The sequence below is a fragment of the Haemaphysalis longicornis genome, unplaced genomic scaffold, assembly GCF_048455015.1.
Source record: "Haemaphysalis longicornis isolate Haplotype H1 unplaced genomic scaffold, Haemaphysalis longicornis Haplotype H1 scaffold_4, whole genome shotgun sequence".
NCBI lineage: Eukaryota > Metazoa > Arthropoda > Arachnida > Ixodida > Ixodidae > Haemaphysalis > Haemaphysalis longicornis.
The window spans coordinates 90155976-90179345 of record NW_027526361.1 but is presented as its reverse complement, the minus strand read 5'-3'; the positions used below and the strand labels follow the sequence as shown (position 1 = coordinate 90179345).

General features: G+C 46.7%; 1 protein-coding gene and 1 pseudogene across 1 annotated transcript; one reads left to right on the top strand and one right to left on the bottom strand.

The window, feature by feature from the left end:
• Nucleotides 1-7058: 7058 nt before the first annotated feature.
• LOC144179835 (uncharacterized) lies at nucleotides 7059-8052 on the bottom strand (annotated as a pseudogene).
• A 4055-nt stretch (nucleotides 8053-12107) lies between these two features.
• Nucleotides 12108-22998, top strand: LOC144179048 (putative glutamate receptor). Its single transcript, XM_077707226.1, has 7 exons — nucleotides 12108-12630; nucleotides 13089-13182; nucleotides 13576-13743; nucleotides 15670-15802; nucleotides 16054-16274; nucleotides 18567-18850; nucleotides 19249-22998. The coding sequence occupies exons 1-7, from the start codon at nucleotides 12593-12595 to the stop codon at nucleotides 19562-19564; spliced, it is 1254 nt and encodes a 417-aa protein (XP_077563352.1). The 5' UTR covers nucleotides 12108-12592; the 3' UTR covers nucleotides 19565-22998.
• The last annotated feature ends 372 nt before the right edge of the window (nucleotides 22999-23370 follow it).

Here is a 23370-nt window from a genome sequence, read left to right as displayed (position 1 = left end):
CTCAATATGTAATCAAACTCAAAATGTGCTCAAACTCAAAATGTACTCAGAACTCAAAATGGACTCAAACTCAAAGTGTACTCAGAACTCAAAATGGACTCAAACTCAAAATGTACTCAGAACTCAAAATGGACTCAAACTCAAAATGTACTCAGAACTCAAAATGGACTCAAACTCAAAGTGTACTCAGAACTCAAAATGGACTCAAACTCAAAATGTACTCAGAACTCAAAATGGACTCAAACTCAAAATGTACTCAGAACTCAAAATGGACTCAAACTCAAAATGTACTCAGAACTCAAAATGGACTCAAACTCAAAATGTACTCAGAACTCAAAATGGACTCAAACTCAATCGGACTCAAACTCAGTCGTGATCACTCGGCTCAAACTCACTCAAGCTCAAACTCACCATGCCACACTAGCCTCGCGCTCACTCAAACTCAAACTCACCCGTGAGTTTGAGTCCAAATGAGTCTGAGTGAGTGGACTCATGAGTGAGTTTGCCGACCTCTGGATTAGGGTATGGTTAGGGTGGATTAAAATGGATTAGAGCAGATTACGAAGAACTAGCAGATATCTGCGTGAATTAAGATGAAATGAGATAGAATAAGATAAGCATTTATGTGTATTAGACAATTAAGGGGAAGTATAAAAATAAATCAGGTGGGCTGAAGCGGATTACAATGAATGAAGGTGTAGCAAGGTGAACTAAGGTTGATATAAGTTAATGCGTATTGAAGTAGGTTAAGAAGGATTAAGATGTATTAAGGACGGAAAATTAGCATGGCTGTGGTGTGGACTCGTGGACGTGTATATAAGAGGCACCCTTCGGGTGGTACGCCGGGCTTTCGCCATCGAAGCACCTATGCAGACTTAAGTGTGCCGCAAAATTTTTATTTTGCGGGGCGTTGTTCAAGTGGTTGCGTTATGGGCGCCAAATTGAAATTTTCCAACCTCGCCTTCTTTTGGTACCCATCTCTTCGTGTGAGCTACCCTTTTTGGATGTGATCTCAGGGAAGGCGCAAGCCTTACATCTGGACCCTTCATGCAACGCGTAAGGTACAAAAAATCATAGTGAGGCACACAGAATTGCGCAGAAAATTGGAGCGCGAGCCATGGATCGTACGCCGGGAAAGGAAAAGAGCTGTGCAGAAGGAGGGCATTGAGAGATGCAGGCGCAGGGCACAGCGTGAAAGTAAAACAGCAGCACCAAATGAAGGGGAGGTTCCCGTTTGAACCCATTCCCATTTCACCCTTCATGCTTGTTCCCTCCCGTTTCAACCCGGCGCAAAACGACCCTCCCGTTTCGCCCTTTCCCACTTGGCGCGTTCCCGTTTGAACCCATGCCCATTTCAACCTTTCCGTTTGTTCCTTCCCATTTCAACCCGGGGCGAAAGAACCTTACCGTTTCGTATTTTCCTATTTAGCCCGTTCCCACAATAACGTAGCCAGTTTATGAAACATTATAAAAACATTTTCATATTTTTTACATCTGGTTACAATTTAAGTCGTACCAATGAACAAATCTTTTAATCTTTTAAATTAACGAAGCCTAACAAACAAATGGACTTGGGCAGGGCATGTAATGCGAAGGAAAGATAACCGCTGGTCATTAAGGGTAACAGAGTGGATCCCTAGAGAAGGCAAGCGCTGCAGGGGGCGGCAGAAAGTTAGATGGGCAGATGAGATCAAGAAGTTTGCGGGGATAAATTGGTCACAGTTGGCACAGGACCGAGGTAATTGGAAAATAATGGGAGAGGCCTTTGCCCTGCAGTGGGCGTAGACAGGCTGGTGATGATGATGATGATGAACAAACAAATGAACAATTAATGAATTATCAAACAAATCTTTTAAATTAACAAACGAAATAACAAATTAACAACAAATTAACAAGAATACGCTCCAGCGTATTCTTGTTTGTACAGACAGATATGGCAACTAGCGGAGAGACTCTGATCGAGGGACGTCTCCAATTTCATCTAGAAAAGGGGATCGGCATTGCTCGAGGCATATATCTTCATCAAGGACACGCGAATGTCCTTGTTACGAACTTCCGGAACGAGCCACAGCATTTGACGAGAGCAATGACCGTAGCTTACCTGGAAGGAATTGCCGACTCAATTGACGATCCTTTGCTGTCCGAACTGACTACACGATCTGCCGCCCGGAAACCAGGCATGAATGCGTCCATCGATTTAGACATCAATCCGAAGGTTTAGTTCTCAGAGGCGCACGAGCTATCCCAACTGCGTGACGACTTTCGGGACTGTTTCGCTGCAGAAACCGGTATTGGCAGGACAAGTGTAGCCAAGCACAGAATTATTACTGACGACATAACACATCCTGTCCGTCAACCACCCTATAGCGTTTTTCTAAAAGATAGGGAAGTTATCCAGGAGCAGGTTCGAAACATGCTCGAGGACGACGTTATTCAATGGTCGACAAGCCCCTGGGCCACGCCGGTTGTGCTTGTGAAAAAGAAAGACGGAACATTGCGGTTTTGTGTGGATTATCGGCGATTGAACAAAGTGACTAAGAAGGACGTATACCCCCTTTCACGCATTGATGACACGCTTGATCGGCTCCGTCATGCTCGTTACTTATCGTCTATTGACTTAAAAAGTGGCTATTGGCAAATCGAGGTTGATGAGCGGGACAGGGAGAAGACTGCATTTATTACACCAGACGGCCTGTACGAATTTAAAGTTATGCCGTTTGGGCTATGTACAGCACCGGCAACATTTCAGCGCGTCATGGACATGGTCCTCGCAGGCCCGAAATGGCAGACCTGTCTTGTTTACCTTGATGACGTCGTCATTTTTGCTTGCACTTTCAAGGAGAACTTACGTCGGCTGAGAGCCGTGCTTGAAGCTCTGAAAACCGCCGGCTTGACACTAAATCCCAAAAAATGTCGATTTGCTTACGACCAGCTCAAATGTCTTGGCCATGTCGTCAGCAGCGAAGGAGTACGCGCTGACCCAGAGAGGACTGCTGCAGTGAGCACTTTCCCGAGACCATCAGACAAAAACGCGATCAGAAGGTTCCTGGGCCTTTGCGCCTACTACCGACATTTCATTCGGAACTTTTCCCACATTGCCGCCCCACTGACCCACCTCACGAAGGAGGGTGTTTCGTTTGAAGGAAGCGTGAGCATCAACAGGCTTTCGAAGGACTCAAAGAAGCGCTACAGACAACACCTGTTTTGGGGCACTTTGACCAGGAGGCGACGACAGAAATTCACACTGACGCTAGCAACAAGGGGCTTGGTGCGGTACTTATTCAAAACCAGGATGGCGCTGACCGAGTCATTGCATATGCGAGCCGCGTGCTCTCTAGGGCGGATAGCAATTACTCCACTACTGAGAAGGAGTGCCTCGCTGTCATTTGGGCTGTCACTAAGTTCCGCCCTTATCTTTATGGGCGCCCGTTCCGCGTGGTCACTGACCACCACTCCCTATGCTGGCTGGCCAACCTCAAGGACCCGTCTGGCCGTCTAGCACGGTGGAGCCTGAGGCTACAAGAATTCGACGTAACTATAGGGTACAAGTCTGGGCGCAGGCATAGTGACGCCGACTGACTCTCTCGGGCTCCCATGGGGTGTGGGCAGGCTGTTACCGACGACGATGACGACGCCTTCTTGGGAGCAGTCAGTAGTGTGGACATGGTGACACGCCAACGGAGCGACCCTGAGCTCAGGCAGGTGATCGCTTACTTGGAGGACCAATTAAGTGCTGTCCCTGGAGCCTTCAAACGTGTTGTGCAGGCGCTCACTCTTCGGGACAATGTCCTCTACAAGAAGAACTTTGCGGCTGGCGGTCGCTCGTGGCTCCTGGTCGTGCCGGACAATCTACGCACGGAGATTATTGAAAGTTGTCACGATGATCCGACTTCGGGACACCTTGGTTACACCCGTACGCTAGCGCGACTAAGGGAAAAGTATTATTGGCCTCATCTTCCCAAAGCTGTGCGTCATTACACCAGAACATGCGGAGAATGCCAGCAGCGAAAGAGGCCCCCAACACGCCCTGCCGGACTTCTTCAACCGATTGATCCGCCGACGACCCCGTTCCAGCAAGTTGGAATGGATCTGGTAGGTCCTTTTCCTTTGCCGATCGCACGCAATCGCTGGATAGTTGTGGCAACGGATTATCTAACCTGATACGCCGAAACCAAAGCCCTTCCATTCGCAACCACATCGGAAGTAGCTGCTTTCTTTATCCATCACATTGTTCTACGACATGGTGCACCAGAGGTTCTCATCACCGACCGCGGTTCCGCGTTTACAGCTCAACTAACGCAAGACATTCTGCGCCTAAGTCACACCAGTCATCGCCGAACTACTGCATACCACCCTCAAACCAATGGACTGACAGAGCGCCTCAACAAGACTATTACAGACATGATGACGATGTACGTCGACGTGGAGCATCGAACATGGAACGAGAATTTATATTTTGTTACCTTCGCGTACAATACTGCCGTCCAGGAGACAACAGGGTTTTCTCCGTTTCACTGGGTCATGGCCGGCAAGCAACCACAATGCTGGATGCTATGTTGCCCCTCCTGCCTGATGATGGGGCCCACGAGGACGCTCGACTAGTCTCTCAGCGCGCAGAGGAGGCCCGGCAATTAGCCAGAATCCGAATTTCCACTCAACAGTCAGTCGACGCTGCTCGCTACAATCTTCGTAGACGTGACGTACACTTTAGTCCTGGAGAAAAGGTGTGGGTTTGGACACCCGTTCGACGCCGTGGTCTTAGCGAAAAGCTCCTTAAGCGTTATTTCGGGCCGTATACAATACTGCGCCGTATCAGCGACGTTAACTACGAGGTACTACCGGACGCAGTGCGTTCTTCATCCCGACGACCTTTACATCCGGACGTTGTACATGTTGTGCGCCTCAAACCCTACTTTGTTCGCTAGCATTCCAGCCGTCACTTGTAGAGTAGCGCATTGCAGTTTACGTATCCACTCGCATCAAGGCGATGCGCTCTTGAAGAGGGGGGTAATGCCGCAATCATTAGAATTCATTGACACGGCGGATGGTCAATCCCCCACTATCATCATCGACCGACGGCCAGAGGAAGACGACGTTGTTGGCGCTCGGCAAGCGCGCTGTCGCTGTTCTCAGGAACCAACGAGTTCGTGGCAATAAAGCCAATTCCTTCAACCCTAAACCACCAAGGTCCATCGTCCTATCGGTGACAATATTTCGAGCCAAGTAAGAAGTTTGGGGTCAAGATTTAGTTGGTTAAGTTGAGATAACAATAACTTATGGCAAACTTTATCGAGCGCTTTCGAAAAATCAAGAAATATGCAGTCAGCTATTGAGGAATGGTCAAGGATGAAGTTCAGTTTGTGTGTGAAAGATACCAGTTGTGTATCATATGAGTAAGTCTTACGGAAACCATGCTGCGTGTTTGTGAAAAATGAATTTGACTCAAGGAAATTAACAAGATTGGAAAACAAAATGTGTTCAAATATTTTGCATGGTATACAAGTAAGAGATACAGGGCGGTAATTCAAAGGAGAGTGTTTGCTACCTGATTTATGTAATGGAACCAGCCAATCAAGAGGCAGGCCACCGTTTTCGAGGGACTGCTGAAAGATCATGGTGAGTATAACAGACGAGTAAACACAAGTACTTATTAAAAACTTTGGAATAATTAAATCACTACGGGTATCCGAAAAAGGTTTTAGCAACCTAATTAGGGCAGCAACGCCACTTGGTTCAATAATTATTGGGGGCATGCTAGGGTAGTTACATTGTTGTAAGGAAGGTATATATTACTCGAATGAACCGAGAAATTCGCTGTAAAAGCATCATTTAGTATTGTCGCACAATCATTCGGGTGAACTGTATTTCCAACAATATCAACAAGGATTATAGTGTCATTTATGCTTGGTTTAATATTGCACCAAATTTTTTAAATATCAGTCGACAACATAGATGGCAACGTATTCCGTAAAAAGTTATCTTTGGCAGTTTTTATTGCTGTTATATATTGATTAGAAGCCGATTTTTAGGCAGCCCATCGATTAGCGTGTCCACATTTTTTCGCTAATTTATATAATCGCTTTTTCTTGTTAAAAAGACGCCTTATGTGTGAAGTGTACCATGGTTCATTTTGGTTAGCAATAATTCTGCGCACAGGAATATATCGGTCAGATAAGTCATGAACCGGCGCAAGAAACATGTCCCGTTAGATTGTACGCTGCGCTTATCGAAACCTACTAAGAAACGGTCAAGGAATGAACATAGCTGGTTGTTAATCGCCGAGAAGTTTGCCTTCTTGTATTCACGAATAGTTTTTGCTTTTTTAGGGGCTTTCGGACGCGATATGTTGACGCGGAAAGATATCAATAAATGGTCGCTGAAGCCGGGCAAGAGTGTCATGTCCGAAACTAGGTCAGGCCTAAATGTTAGGGCGAAATCACGAGTGTTTCTTGTAATTTGTGTATGTCTTTTTGGCTGTGTAATCACTTGGGCGAGTGAAAACACAAAACAAATGTTTAGAAAATCGTTGCCTAGTGTTGTAAACGGATGCATAGTTGGAGGCGTGGTAGCCCAGGTTATGTTTGGAATATTGAAATCACCTAGCAGAAAGAGAGGCAAGTTGGGGTAGCGTAAAAACCGTGTTAATGACGTCATGAAGCTCGTTGACAAAATCGGAAGAATAACTAGGGGGGGGGGGCGGTAACAAGCACCGATCAAAACTTTTTGAAAATCGAGTTCAGCGCAATATCCCACACGATTTCAAGTGAAGTGTTAACGTGAATACAGCCAGATTGAAATTTTTTTTTACTGGCCAGAAGGACCCCGCCACCTATACGTGAAGTGCGATCACAATAATAAAACGAAAAGCGGTGCGCATGCGATAGAATTTCATGGTTGTGTATTTCAGGTTGCAGCCACGTTTCAGTGAGTATTAGAATATCACAGTTACAAGTTTCAATTGCCGAAGTTTAGGAATCACGCTCGTTCATTATACTTCGGATGTTAGTAAACAGGACAGACACATGAGATAAGCTTGATCCACTGCCCCTCGCGCAATCCTACGCATTGTGACTTGATCCAGAGGTCAACTGATTAAGATTCAAAACCTGTTTAGTGTGCTCTGTTACGCTTTCAGTTTGCGGATCATTAATGTATTGTTTTTTATTTAGGCCAAGCTTATTATACTGTATTTTAAAGTGAGGAGCATTAGGTTGGCATTTCGCAAAGTCGATACGTTGTTTGCGAGCATAACGTGTGGCGCGGGAAAAATCTTCTGTAACCGAAATATCCTTTTTTTTAGCTTGGTTCGAGCAGAAAGTATTTTGTCTTTTATTTTATAGGAGGAGAATTTAACTATTATTGCACGACTCTTATTTGGCACGAACGTTCCCAAGCGATGCGCACGTTCGATAGAATTGTCAATAGATTGCGCATCACGTACACCTGTTAGGGCTTCTTTAATGCGGTCTTCCAATTGTTGCCATGTTTCTCGCGAGTCAGGGATACCATGAAATTATAAATTATTCCGCCGAGATCTATCTTCCAATTCATCTACGCGGGACTGCAGAGCGCCATGCTGAGTGGATAAGGTCTCAGTCGAGTCTTCAAGGTCTGATGTTCGTACTTTTTCATTTTTTCCTCCAAGGCATCTAGCCTTGATTGGATGCAACCAATTTTGTTTTCAATCTGACCAATACCTGACTGAATGGCCTTTACATGTACAATAATCTCAGCTTGGCGCTCTGAGGATTTCACAGAACGTGACTGTAGGTCTTTAAGAAGCTGGAAGATAACATTCATTTGTTCAGATGGTTCGTCAGGCAAAGTATCCACGTCTAAAGCGGATACAGAGGCTGTAGAGCGGGTTTTAGGCGGCCCCGGGTTCGTTTCAACGTCCCCGGAACGCAGCAACAACAAAGCCATTGATGCACATTCACCAGCAACTTCGCAAAGCACTTGTGGGCACGGGAGCAGAAAAAGGAAACGATTATCGCTTTTCTTAGCGTATAATGAGTACTGCTTACGTACCTGCAAAGCGCAGAAGCGCAACATGTCAGCTGTGAAGCCGTGAATGGTCCCGTGCCCACTGAAAGGCTGTCGTGGTGGCGAGTAGTTTATATCTTCTCCGGAGGCTGATATCGCCGTCGAAGACGTCGGTGCGCAGCCGACACTGCGCATCAGCAGAAGGAAGTCCGGTTCGGTGTGTTTGGCTGGCCGAATGCTGTCATCCTGGTAAGCCGATGACCGTGGAATTTTATGGGTGGTCGAGCAGGAAACTGTCGGGGGCCAAAAATGTGGGAACGCCAGAAGCGCCTAAGCGCGACATGTCAGCTGTGAAGCCGTGAATGCTCCCGTGCCCCCTCAAAGACCATATACAAATGGCCTTTGCTCATATGCGTGATGTTACCAGTATGAACCAATTAAGTTGAGGGTTTGTCCTAAGTAATACCTAACATATCTATAAATCTGGGTCAGGAAGCAAATACGTAATAATATGATGTATGTATAGATAAGTTGAGAAAGATTTTTGTAGCCCCTAGAAAACCTTCAAAGGGTCAGGACATATTGGTCGATTTCGGTCCCTAACACACGCCTTCTCGTAGTTTCTAGGCAGTTATGCGTAGGCACGTAGCACGTGGCCTGGTGGCGTGCGATGTTGATTTTTTTTTTTTTAACAGCGAACAGCGAAGTTTTTATGGGACGAAATGTGGTAACGCGGTCGCAGCGATGAGGTGGGCACATAACCTAGTGAGGAGGAAAGCGAGCGCCAAGCGCACATTCAGCAACCTAAAAGAAATGCGTGAACGAGACGCTGTTATGGGCAAACCTTTTCTAAACTACTACATCTGGTGGCAATGTATGTACTTGTCACCGTTGTAGAGCGAAAAACAATACATTAGGCTGATTCGAGGCAAGAAATCAATAGGCAAGTGATATTTGCATTGTCCGGTTAATTAAAAATATATCGCTGCTTGACTTTTACGAGATCAAATACAAAAATATACCCACAAACAAAACAAAACAATGCCAAAAAACAAAAGCGCTCGCGGCACCGTCTCGCGGCAGTGTTAGAAGTTCAAAAGTAACAAAAGTTTCCAGTAGATGGCGCGAGCAGTGGAACACATAACAAATGAATTGGCGCGAACGGGAATCGATCTTCCGGCTTTGAGAATCTCTGAGAAGTTTATCCTTGCGATTAGGGAACGCCAGGCAGCTTCGCTTTTTCCCTCAGCGTTCACGACGTTAAGTCAGTGAAGCTGGTTTAATTTTTTTTGTTGATGACGGACCACGAAGAAGGCACATCAGCATCACTCTCCTTGCAAATTACATGTAATGCGATGTTCGTCAACACCCCCATGGTTCTCGGGGACAATCATCACTTGCTGATTATTTACCGCATGCACAAGTCGCGGTTGCTTCTTTGGAACTCACGGCAACTATAAACGCCATCACGGCAGAAATTTGTACTAAGCATACGACGGCACGATTCGTTGAAAAAGTCTTCCAAAAATAACCCGTCCGTTCGTGGCTTTTTATGAGTCCATGCAAATCGTTGCCTTCCCTTGTTTCTGAAACAATTGCGCCTGAGTGGCATGATCCATTCCTGGATATAGACAGTAAAGACTTTCCTCTACAACAACAACACAATGCACCGATGTCGGCATGTAATGTAAAATGCGCCATCTGCTGTTTTTTGTGTATGAACTAATCGAATGAGCACACTTAGGCCTTCCCAATTTAGCCTTGAAAGCAACGTGGCAGCGGCAACCCGTCCTTAAGCCTTGCTGTCGAGACATGCCAAATGCTTGATTGATCGTCAATATTCAGCCTTGTGTGTGACACGGATACCAACGCTAATTTATTTCCTTTTGATTTCATTGTCCTGGTCGTCTCACTTTCAGTTGACGAAACATGTACAGCCGGCCACACAAAAAACGCGAGCAGAGAAATACGAAGTGGAACAAACACGTTTCGCCATTCTTTTCGATTGATGTCAAAGAAGCATGAATCATTTATGATTATGAGGTGTCCACAGCCTGTGTAACATTCATTCTGAACCCGCATCACTATTTGGCCTGTCCTTGTGTGTTCGTGTCTAATTTGTTGCAGGTCGTACTATGTGCAGACACAGGCCTCATTTTTGCGTCAGGATGGTCATACTTAGTCGTCAGGAACCCTCTATTTTTCACAGCAACATGGTGACAAGAGGAGTATCGAACCATCGCGAGAATTATATGCGCAGCACGACATCAGTTCAACGTCATTTAATTATGTAAATAAAGCCGCCTTGTTGACATACCTTCGGTAGCTGACATCCCCTCAAGCTTGTATTTGTGCTGGCAGTGCGTAGTTTCTGTCAGTTCGTAATTCCGAGCTGTGTTCCAACGTACATCAATTTTTTCTGCTTTGGCAAGGCTAACGTACACATTGCGGTTCCATGGCTGGCCGCTGCATGAGCGATCTAATCTACTTCCACTTATTGAGAACACGTTTTTACATGAGCAGTTCAGACGCCAGCTAGAGGCAGCAGAAGTCAGAAAAACGGTGTGTCTTATCAAATAACACGGTTTGCAATGGAGCAATCCTAGCGACCGGCATATAATAGCGAGAAGCATTTGCTTCTCCTCAAGCGTCTGAAGGGTTGCTCAGCGTAGCTAACATGTCCAACAGCAGCGGAACAATCTTGCGGGTCACGACTTTAAATGTAAGCTCCTGCTTTTAACCCCAGGTTTACGAGTTTATTCCTTACTGGCATATTCTCTCAATCCGCAGCGCTTAAAGTATTACTCGGTGTTCATTTTTTTATGTAACTTTTTTGACCAGGGTGCGGTGGAGGCCTTGGTAGCGCGCCGTACCTTTAACGTACATTCACCATATTAAAAAAATAATATTGCGGGGGCTTTAAGTCCTATATTTCATGGTGGCTTGCTTGTTTGCTTCCATGCTTGTTGGTTTGCTCAATGAGGCACTTACTTCTTTATTTATGCACTCACTGACTTTCCCAGCAAAGTTGAACAGGCATTTTATGAATGTGTGCGTGTGTGGGGGGAGCGGGAGGGGGGAAGGGAGGGGGGCTACTCTTTGGAGGCTTCACCGCTGTGTGGCTAATGCTCAGAATGCAAAGTACAACGAAAATACTAGAAAATTGAAGCTGAATAGTCTGACTGGTTTTGTGTGCACATGCGGGTTAGACTGGTTTTACAACCGCATGCGGCACTATGCTATGCTGTGCGCGGGCTTCGAGGCGTCATTCCGGCTGCAGAGGAACCAACAATGACTGTAGACGTGCATAAAAAATACCGATCGACATTGAAGATGAATGACCGATTAAATTGCTTTATTACAGTATTTTGTGACAAACGAAATTCACTTTTGGCAGCGCCTTTATGGGCGCAGAATAATATTGTATAATAATTTTCGATTAGCGAGAAAACCGCAAACTTTCTCTGTTATAAACTTGAAGTAGAAAAATCGGTTGCTTGCAATAATTTGCTTCCTTTATTGAGTCTGTACATCTAATAGGCGCTACAAAATAATATATGGGAACCGACAGGTATAAGTTTTAAAGCTTTTCCTTCTAACATGCACTTTCTGTGCTTCACAGAAAAGAAAATTGTGTAGGCCCCAAATAGAACACGTGCGCCATTTATGAGCCCAGAAAGAAAACATTGAAGGGTCACATATATAGTTGGGAATCGACGTAACGCGAAGCTTGCGTCACGGTGCCCTGGTTTGCAGTGAATTCGCGTATAGCATTTTTAGTGCGTCATTTTACTTGGCGTAGCTGGTTATTTTTTCAGAACGGTGAGCACTGGCGAGAGCGACAAGACGTATTAAGAAACGTTGGACGTCTCAGTCCACCTGGGGAAGACGCCACCGGCTCCAAGCGCAGAGAACGCGTGATACACGCATGAACTTGTGCTTCCCCAGCATCCTCCCCCCCCCCGCCCCCCCCCCCCCCCCCCCCCCATCAGGAAGGCCAGCGTAATTACTTGCAACTTCCCTGGGTGCCCACCCCACGTCTCTCTCCAAGCCCCACTGACGCGACACTCCGGAGGCCGGCGTTCCCTCGTGTATATGAAAAAACTCAGCGGCGCACCCGGCCATGAAGCAGCAGCAGCTCCCCGCAAAAACGGCAGAAGAGCGGAAGAAAGCTTCGCATTAAAAGGCGCATGGTTGCACTCCCATTTTAGGAAGAACAAATCGGCCCATCCGTGATCATGCTCCCAAATGTAGCATTACCCCACTCCTTGGTGCTAAACGTGAGCATTTCGCTTGTGTATAAACGCCAGAAGGTATCGTTGTGCTAAGAATCGCAGCCACTATGACCCACTTCTTTTCGTGTCCCCTTCAGTGACCATGGCTGATATTTCCAGCCGCCGACGAAACAATGTTGAAGTAAACGAGAAGTGAAATGCGACTTTTTTGTTCAATTCTGTCTTCGAAATGCATCGTTTGTTAAGTAAACACAACGCTGTGTTAGGGCGCTTCCTGTATTCTTGTCCTTCGTGTCCACTTACAGCACCTCCCTCACGGAAGCTTCTACAAGAATGGCTCCGTCCATTTCAAGGGGTTCGGGGCGCGTCTCATCATGATGCTTTGGGACACGGCAAAACAGTTCAACATTGGGTAAATATTTCTGCCAGATTTGTTCAAAGAAGCGACGTAGCCGCACTATTTCTGCATGTTTATAGACGTAACGTACAGTGGAGCATCTCTGCTTACTGAATCTTGGGTTGTTTATCCCTAAAGCTAGCAGGGATGGCATGTGTATGGGGAACGTTAAAATTACGAGGGAACCTCGGTATTCCGTCAGATGTACTGATTGCAAAAGCCCGATTGTCCAATTCCAGAACACGCACGTGTCCGGAATGGGCGCAAACATTTCCCAAAATAGTTTCTGGAATATTAACAAGAACGCAAATTTTGTCGGTTATCCCCTAACTTCCCCCATCTTTTCCTCATTTCGGTGACTATGATTCAACACACCCGCGTTGGCATCTCAAAGGAAAGATGGCGTAACCTATCGTTTCTATGCACCGGACCAAACACGTGTTGGGCGTAACGCGCACGTGACCATAACGCAGGCAAGTAACGACGGTTCACCAAAGCACCCCCGATTGGGGCATTCGATTGCCCAATGGCTCCTGGACGGGCTTCCTGGGAGAACTTCAAAGAAACGTGAGCGCGTTTTCATATCTATGTGACGCACGCATGCCTTATATCACGCTATATAGTCTTCCATTTTCTGGTTCACATTAGTCTGTGCCAGTTAAATTAGATGCCAAGTAGTATGCCGTAGAAAAACTGAGAACAGTTTTAGGGTTACTTTTCTGGTGTGACCTATACTTTGAAGCTCTTGTTAGCTTTTGTTGAAAACAGCATTTTTGCCATGATAAAGATCGCGAACGTGCAGTTCGTTAGCTTAAGATACTTGCATTTGCATTTTGGCCAACTCGGCGACTGTTCTATAAAACTTAATCTTCCGCTGCAGATGTTTGAACCACATCCCATAACGCTCAGGGATTCTTGCAAAGCTTTAGGTGTTTAACGTATATGTTACCCGATGTCCAGGAGAGCGACCTCTCGGGTACACTGTTCTACCCGACCAACGAGAGGGGAGAAGTGGCCGTGCGTTCGGGGTACATACTCTTGGAAGACGCCGTCATCTTGGGAAGCCTGAGCAGGAACGTCGCGCACCACAGCAGCATCGCCAGCTCGCTGACCACCTTCGACTGGGAGGTACAGGCGAACTGCAGAAATCTAAAGCTCGCCGTTTACTGGTTTACGGGAAGTTTTCAGCGATTGGGCGAGTCTATTGTGCTCAATGTGCTCATTCCGACTATCATGTGGGTTTAAGGCACAACTTCTTGTTCGCCAGAGATGCGGTAGCATTTATATCGCTCACTTTTCTGCATTTCGAGACTGCCTGCCATGCGCCCCGTGGTCTTATTAGAAGCGGAGTTGTTGTAGCGGGCCGTATACGGGCAAAGCGTAATGCCTTAAGAATATCCGTAAAATACGGAGCGCTCGTGACCCCGTGCCTCGCGGCAACCGCGGACCGTTCCCTTCACGTACAGTGGCTTTACCAAAAAAAAACAAAAAAAAAAACAAGCGTTGCTTAGCAACCAGTAGTACCTCAGCTGGCGCAACACTGGCTCCACGGAACCTCAACGCGACTCCAGGAACGCCCGCACGCGTACGTCCACGTATGCGTCGCCGCTGCGCCACAGCTGTCGTCAAGCGCTACCGCGCATGCAATGCTTGGCATGAAAATCGCGACGATATCAATGCATGTGACGAAGACTACTGCTAGTACAGTGCAAAGTGACGACGGAACATATAAATACACAATTCCAAATTTGTACAAGTGCTGGGTGATGTGCCCTTCATTGCTCACGTATAAAGAAATTCTGCAGCTTCGCTATGGTTCAAGCCTTGGGTGACTTAGTACAAGCTTCGCCAGCGTTTTTGTTTTTTGTAATAGATCACCTAACTGGGAGAAACAAGAAAGGAGTTGAAGTGTATGTTTTTTTTTTCTTGATAGATATCGATGTGTTTTTCAGGTGCGAATACAGATCTTCGTGTTGTTGTTGTTTTTTTTGTTGTTGTTGTTGCGAAGTTGCGAAGGAACTTTACCGAGTTTTTCTTTGCGACACCCACACCCATCCGTAGGCAGGAAAGGAATTACGCCGATTAGAAACTGCCTGATGCGCGACGTGCAGTGCCAGCGTCTTTTCCCAGAAATGATGGCCGACCGCTGCGTTCCTTGCGCCCTTCGAGCGGGCGTGTTGTATATGTTTAGTACTTCATGATGAGGCCTAACTTTGAAAATTGGTGCGTAACAAACATACCTGACCATGCACCAGTAGCCAACATAGTCCTGTCATCCCCCTGACATCACAGAGTAGCGCAAACAAAAACGCCACCTAACCTAATTGCGCTGAAAGGGCACTGACTCAAAACGTGTTCATTACGAACGAGGGTCCGACGGTAAATGTTAGCGCGAAACACGACATCATAACCGGATGTGATGTTGTCACTAATAGCGTCGTAACCAAAAAATGACAATTTCGGTTACGACGCTAAATCCTCCTCCCGTTACGTCATTACCGGTAATCCAGCGCAGTGCAGTGAATCAGAAGTTCCAGCAAAGCTAATGCACCCCGCGAATCTAGTCAAATCGACCCATTATACAATAGCTACTCAGCCGAACGTCACAAGGCTTCGCGGGACATAAAAGTCTAGACCAAAGGAGTGCCTAGCAATTTTTGAAGGGCGCTTTGGAAAGACACGTTAGGTCTTTGAGAGGCTCGGCTTTAGGTCTTCTGGATAAGACGACTGGTGGGCTGCAGTTTGCGGGTAATACCAGACACCTGCGGGTAATACCAAACATCGACACGTCTTTGTTTTTGACATCATTGAAAAATGGTCACTGATAATTGGTTACAAATACTCTTAGAAGCCAGGACTGACCGCACGCATATGAGATCGGGAGAGGACCCTTTGGACGTTTGGGGTAAACATTTTTCTGCGTGACCATGGAACTCGCATTGCGATATTTAAAACCGCCACGTGATTTGCATGAAATGCTTCGGCTTCTTAATTTAATAACATTTCGATGGTTCGAAGCATTTCCATTCTTCACTGCGTTTACTTACTGCTTAGGTGTGGGCCATGCTGCTGGTGTCTCTCATCTTGCTGTCACTAATCGTCACGCTTGCGCCGGGTTCCCGCTTGAAGTTCATGCCCGAGTTCCGAAACAACCTGTTCAGGCTTCTGGCTAATATGTTTCTTGAAGGTGTGTACCCGTTTACGTTTCATTTGAACTTGAATCCACGAGAAATAACTGTACGTACTTACTGTTTTAACCCACCTTCACATAATTCGGACGAGTGGGCATCATTTTGGTTGTTTTTTACCTCCTGAAGCGTTTGATTCCCTCATTTCGGTTAACGAGTAACACTCGAATAACAGGAGCATGTCTCATAGGGTGTCCTGCTGGGTAAGAGCTTCCCTTGTGCATTAGAGTTCACACGTTGCTGCGCACAGGCAATGCCACCACGCCCAGGGCCTCGTCATCTCGACTCGTGGTGGCGATCTGGTGGGTGGCGATGCTGGTGTTCACCAACGTCTTCACCGGCAAAATGAAGGCTGCCCTGACCGTGCGTGAGGATCGTGGCGGGCGGATCAACTCTGCCGCCGACCTGGCTGCGCGCGAGGATGTCAAGCTGTACATGCTGCGAGGCCCCGCCTACCCGCTCCTCCTTGCGGTCAGGCAATATAGCTCTCTTTCATCTAAGATGCGCGCATGGTGTGCCGAATAACCCGTGGGACACGGACTGCTTGAGCCGGGCTGCCCGTTTCGTATCAAGCAATTTTAACTGATATGGTAGAACCACTTCTATTAAATGGACGTGCAGACAAAACACAATTTGTTCAGTTTGAAGAAACCAGTTAACCCCCTACGCTCGATTCCAGCCACTAAGACGTCTTTTTAAACTAAAAGAACGCAAAAAATATTGAGGAACGTTCAAACTTCGCGCGACGTGACGTCAATACTAGCGCAACAGCGGGAGCGGCGGCGCAATAGAGGGAACACTAAACACATACTTGTCCGTGTGTAAGGGTATGTTCAGACTACCGACTGAAAAGCCATATCGGGATATATGGACGTAAAAAAGCGGCATGTCATGCAGTTCGGTTGGCTGAGACGTAAAATTACGTCATTCTTACAGCTATTAGGACAGCTGCAGCAACAGCCTGAACCCGGCCTAAAGCACACGTTATGAATTACAATCCAAGTGATAATAAAACGGAAGCAGAGTCTACACTACCGTCGCATAGTGACGTTTCCTGACGGTTGCTTTAGTCGGCGGCAGTCAATATCACAAGAGAGCTCCTGTGACGTCATTAAGACCTCGCCAAAAAGTTTCTGCGGAGTCGCCAATGCTTCATCTGTTCTCCTCAATGTAGATTATTTGTTTGAAGCTTACGATGAAATTACTTTCACAGTTTTCGGGACAAAACCACCTTTTGATTGAGCCGAACTTAAACTTTTCTTAAAAGCTCCCTTAAAGAGTTCGTGAAGCACGTTCCGCCGATGCTATACGGCACGTGGACGGACCTCCAAGAGGAAATTCGAGTAATATAACCAATCTCACCAGTTGATGTCAGCGCTCGTCCCATGTCACTCTCTCTTCTTCTGTCCCCGTCTAGTGCGCTTTTTACCATGTCGAACCATGTAGAAGCCCAAACTTCTGCGTTGAACACCAATCTCACTTGGGAAGAATTGTGCTGGTGGATCACTATTAACGGTGTTAGTGCATGTCAAAACAGCGCTCGGGGAGGTTCGACACTGTTAAACCTAATCATCGCGAGCGAAAGATCTGTGTGGCTTAGTTTTGCAAAGACTATTGCACACCGTGTTTCATGAAAGTTAGGCTACTGGCTGATTGGATGCAGCCTGTCCCTTGCCCTGAAGTGCAAGCCCAGGCGGCCCAGCCGGTCCGCCATCCATGGCAAGACTGAGCGACCAAGCACCGGCGAAGCAGCTGTTAAACCTCGCCTGGTCATGGGGCGGCACAGCAGCGAGGATCCGAGTCAGCGCAGCTGTGACTCCTTCGAACAGCGGCCTATGGGGCGTGACGTCACCCCTGCCACACATGCGCTCCGCCAGCCCAAGACCATTGAAACGCGATGGATTACCGCGATGAAGGACCTTGTTGCGAGGGCTCTCTAAGCCAGCAGGGGGTGATCGCAAGGACAGAAGCTGGATACCAGCACATCCCAGTGCTCAGGGTAATGAGGAGGAGGTGGGGTAGGATGCAAGGCGCATCAAGAGCGGCGCATCAGTTCTTACCCCTATTCGGAACGCGAGCTTCGCTATAGTTTCCAGACGAACTGCAGAGCTCGATGCGCTAGCACCCTTCCGTCAATAACGTGCTAGAAGAAAAGTACAAGGCCCCGCAACGCGGGAGCATCGCCGAAATGCGCCGAAAGCAGAACAAGGAGTTACACAGACACAGAGTTAAGCGTGTGGTTAAGCGCTCGATCTGCGGCGGCAGGAGCATGTTGAATCCGCCGCTGGGCAAGAGGGGTCGTTAACATCATCACCATGAATACACAGTGCCATTAAAGCTATTATTCCTGTAGTGGTCAGCCGTGACCGCAGACGCTGCTACGTGTCTCCTTCCATCACAAGGTTCTTAAGAAGTGTTAACATTACATCGGCGCCATTTTTTTAGTTGTAAAATTGAGCCCCCACGTTCGTAATTCTTGTAGGTTTCTTACCACCTTGAGGTGATCGTTTGTGAATGTTGGTTTGTTTGTTGTTTTTTTTTTCATTTTGTGGGGACCCGTGAAGCTGCGCACGCACCTCTTTGCCTCTTTCCTGCCCACCCAAACTGGGCAAAATAAAATCTTGAATCTATAATTTGGCAACAACAGCCTGGTGGATTCGCTCAGCACGTTCGTGAAGATTTGTTTCTTTTATGGTGAATTTATTTATATTGCCGCAAAGGTAGGACGACGTGCTGTCTGATTCCCTGAACTGGACTACGCAGCTGTCGCCTCGACCGCACGACCGGCTGGTGTACCGCAAGCTGAAGCCGTGGTCCCTAGTTCCCTACACTCGTCTCTGGACGCCGTTCGTGCTGGACCAGGTCGCCAACGGCAAGGCTGTAATCATCGCTGACCGGGTCACGTTGACTTATCAGGCGGCCAAAGCATGCCAGAACTATCCGGACACCGAATTTTACATTGGCCGGGAAAATGTCATCTCGCATCCTATGGTGTTCTACTACAACCGCCTCAGATTGCCGCAGGTGTTCAAGCTTTGGGAGGAAAGGTCAGTTGCAGCTTGAAAAAGGGTCGAAGTCACTCGGGGCTTCGGCACGCACATTATATTTGCCGCATGTCTATAGCACTGATTTTATGTCAGAGCACCATTCATGTACACTCAGCTAAGATAAGCGAAATGTTCGCCACACGTATGCACGTCTGAAATCTCCTCAGTCGGCATCAGCTCGATTACTGGCTAAGAAAAGTCGCTGAGGCTCGCGGCTGCTGAGGACGACACCACGATTTCGTTTCCTTGCCTATAAGACCGTGCTTTCACTTGTAACCTTCCTTTACATCAACTAACCATAGTAAAACATATACGCCCTCACTAGCACCTAGTTGAGTGCCGCATTAACCTGGCTCGATATTATGGACTAATGCAGATACGGCGTATGACTGCTGCAGGATCGTCAGGGTGCAGGAGATGGGAATTTTTTCCAAGTGGAAGGCGGAGTCGCTCGCCCTGCGGGGAGACTTCTCACGTTGTCCCAAGGCGGAGATCGGGGAGGCGGACACCCTGGACTTTGTGCACCACCGCTCCATCTTCCTGCTCTGGCTGGGCGGGATCGCTCTGGCCGGGGTCGTGCTGGTCGTGGAGTTATTGCTTGGAGGACAAGTCGCACGCGCCTGCGGTTACGTCGTCCAGAAGGGTGGCCATCCTGGAGGATGGCGTCGCCATGCGGCACGTGTGCAACGCATACAGATGCGCCAGGACCACTAAAACAGAGCTTATGTCTGAGCTATACAAGGATGATCTCGAAGGGTCCATCACCACTGAGATCACGGTTTTTGTTAGCGCCAAAAATGGGCAGTGTCGGCTATGCTACCCAGTATAGTTATATAGCAATCATACCTACAATTGTCATGCAGCGGAGTCACTTGCAGGGAGGTCTTGGAAATGAGCGCGCAAAATGGTACAGCGTTCATTAAAGCGTCCTGGTAACATTATGGTGGCAGGATGGCCACAAATAAGTCATCCTATTCACTCGCCCTTCGAAGCCCTGTAGCAAGCCTTCGAGTTTCAATTTACTGGAATAATTTTGATGTCGTCAGAATGAAGACTCCTCAGAAAAAAATGCGCGCCAATCCATCCGGTGAAGTTGGTTGGGAAGCGAAGCTCTAAATGACACCCACAACGATTACCCATAAGACGTCCCCTGAATTATGGCTCTACAAAGAGTGAATCCAGAGTCAAGTAAAATGTACTTAACCACAACTATTCTTACTTCAAAGAGATATTCTTTGCTAAGATTGAAACAATGCACAATCTATGAATGGTGGTTGGTTGAGTTGTGTTGGTGAAGCACATGAGAGGAAACTCTTTTTTATATAAAATAAAGTAAGCTCGAAACCGGTGTTAGGCGATGTCACTTCTCTTCCGTATCTGCCGCAGCCGACGGAGGCGACGAAATCGGCGGCAGAGACGGAGGAGCGGTGAGATGCCATTCGTTGGTGTGAGCTTCCTTTAATTGTTACTAACTCCTAGCGCATGCACAAGGTGCGCACACAGCCGGTACACATTCCGCGAGCGAGCCCACATCTGCGGGAGAGTTCGCGTGACGCTATCACGTGGCATTCAGCGAGAACGCAGTGGGTAAACCCGCAGCTGTGCTCGGTGAGTACACCGTCAGTCTCCATCGCCTCCGTGTGCGCTCGTAGCTCAATTGGTAATACAGCTGGCCCTCTCTCAGATGTAGACGTATCCGTTCCAGATTCGGTCCCTGGTGGTACCAGTTGTTTCTTTTATTTGTTCGCGGGCGTTTGCTGTTGAGGTAAATGGTCGCGGCAGAACCCTTGGCTTGTAGCGGTAGAAAGCGTCGCTTAAAAAATGCGTAATATACGGCGGTGTAATGTTTGTCGGAGCCTCCCGTCGCTTTCCGTTTATCGAATACTAGTATACTCAAGTTTTTGTTTTCCCCCACCGTCTAAAAAACGTCAGCTGCAACTAGGAATCGAACACGCGACCCCGCTCTTAGTAAAGCCATCTATGTAAGAATAAATACAGTGCCTGAAATAATAAAAGAAAAATAAATAAATAAAAGCAATAAAAAAAGAAAGATTATATCTGAATTTTGGCTCATAGGGGGAAGAAACCTCGCAAGTTTTCTGTACCACAGATAGAAATGAAAAAAATATATATATTCCGAGGCAAATAATCACGAAATTTATTTTTCGGTGGCAAAGAGAAGCATTTGTGTCATGCAGTTGGAGCGGGTTATCTAGATGTGACTTCTATAGCAGCGGTGAGAGAGGAAAATTAAGATTTATCCTCTGGCCCCATGTACGACGTCTCAGCCTGAATTTCCTGAACTTTGTTAAACGCCTGAGCTCCTCAGGCGTTTACCAAAGTTCAGGAAATTTTGCAAGGACGTGCTGGCATTTAAAAAAAAGTATCATTTTATAGGTATAAAACAGCACCCAATAAACAAGGCGTTCTTTTGCACTAGGACATTGATACCTGCAGCATACTCCAAAAACTTGTGAACTCGAAATATTCGATCAGTCAATGGCTGTCTAACACAGAGAGCAACCAAGGAATCAAGAAATCTGCAGAAACGAAGGGAACTTGTTGAAGTTCAATACCTGAAGCCCGCGTCACCGACCAAATCAATGTCACGTTTATCTTCGAAGCCACGAATTTATTTTATCAAGATTTCATGAATCTGCGGTCTGTACTACGGTAATTCTATGCGCTTTGAATTCAGAATTCCTGGGACACAATTTCACGAATTGTCTCAGGCAACGAACAGTTGACCGTGAGTGCAATAGCACGGATCGAAAGGATGGAGTCATTGCGTCAAGTAGGCTACAATCTGGCCTCCTATTTTTTCTGGGAAATAAAATACGGATTCTGGGGGTTTAAGAAGTTTCTCCACCAAATTAGTCAGTATTTTCTATTCCTCCACAGGCATGTTTTGTGTGCCCGCAGGGATCAACTAGCACATAGTGTAAACGGACCGCGTTGCGGTTTGGTTACATTATGCGCTACTAGTAGCAGCACAGTAGTAGCAGTCATAGTAGTAGTAGTAGTAGTGGTAGTCGTAGCAGTAGTAGTAGTAATAGTAGTAGTAGTATTTTTAAAAGTAGTATAGTAGAAGTGGTGGTAGTAGTAGTAGTAGTAGTAGTAGTAGTATTCCTAAACGGAGCAGTAGTAGAAGTCATAGAAGTAGTAGTAGTAGTAGTAGTCGTAGCAGTAGTAGTAGTAATAGTAGTAGTAGTATTCCTAAAAGTAGTATAGTAGAAGTGGTAGTAGTAGTAGTAGTAGTAGTAGTAGTAGTAGTAGTAGCAGCAGCAGCAGTACTGGTAGTAATAAGTAGTACCCGTAATAGTAGCAGTAAGTCATATTTGCTGAGGAAGGCTAGCCTTTCGTGAAACTGTCGGGAGTCGCTCCACTTAAGCGATGGCATACCGCCTCAAAAACATGGACAGTCATCAACTGAACACGTAGTCTTGTGGACTGCAAAAATCGCAGCTGGAGACGAGACACCTCACTTTTCACATTCCTGTGAAATCGAGCAATTATGATGCCCTCTATTGCAGCATTCCGAACTCCCCGTCTCCGTAGATAACGAGAAAATTTCGTCCGCTCGAGGTTGCCGCTGGAGCAGTTCACAATAAAGCGATCAATGTAACTAAGAACACCGTCTGTGATCAGCTTCGCCTTTATCACCTTTGGCGGTGGTCTCATCACCCAGACTTTCAAGCCCGTTCTTGCCACATCGTTCTACTATGTTTACGGCAGATATGTTCACGCCATTTAGGTACTTTTTGTTGGTTACGTGCTTATATGTATTAAGTATTGGTTTCCTGATCCAATCATTTGCTGATGAACATATTCGGATCTGGGAATTCGAGTATATAATTTTTATCCATTTTATGTTTTGTTTTGAAATAAAATGCAGTGGCATATATCAGCGCCTGCAGGCGTGTTTATCTGTGTGGTGCTTTATCTTTGCAGGAAAACTAAATCTTTGATAATTAAAAATGTCGGCCTTGCAATATTACGCATGCAGGTTTAAATGATGAATTAAGAGTGCGTATTCTGGAATGGAGGTAATACCTAAATCACAAGTCGACAAATAAATCCGCTGTGGTGGCTCAGTGGCTTAGGCGTTCAGGTGCTGAGCACGAGGACGCGGGTTAGATTCCCGACCGCGACGGCCGCTTTTCTGATGGAAGCGAAAAGCAATAACGCCCGTGTGTACGAGATTCCCCAGGTGGTCGAAATTCCCCAGGGGGTGAAAGGTAACGAAAGATCCCCGGGTGGTGAAAATTAATTCGGGGTGTTCCACTACGGCGCGCCTCATCGCCTGCGTTGCGTCCGCGCGTTAAACTTTCCAATCAATCAAGTCGTCAAATACCACGTGTCGCGAAGATAGCTCGCAGTATCGAACACTCAGTTTAAACGAAAATGTCAATAAAAATAGCAAAATAAAGGTGTGCTTAGATGATTAGAAGGAACAGTTAAAACTGAAACAACTTTCGTATCCCTCTGGTACTGAAGTTTCAAAGGAAACGAAACAAATA

Bases quoted from the DNA above. Each gene is read 5' to 3' on its own strand.
- LOC144179048 (XM_077707226.1), top strand. From the start codon at position 12,593: ATGATGCTTTGGGACACGGCAAAACAGTTCAACATTGG. The intron at 13,183-13,575 runs GTGAGCGCGTTT...CCCGATGTCCAG, and splicing joins TGGGAGAACTTCAAAGAAAC to GAGAGCGACCTCTCGGGTAC. The intron at 15,803-16,053 runs GTGTGTACCCGT...TGCTGCGCACAG, and splicing joins GGCTAATATGTTTCTTGAAG to GCAATGCCACCACGCCCAGG.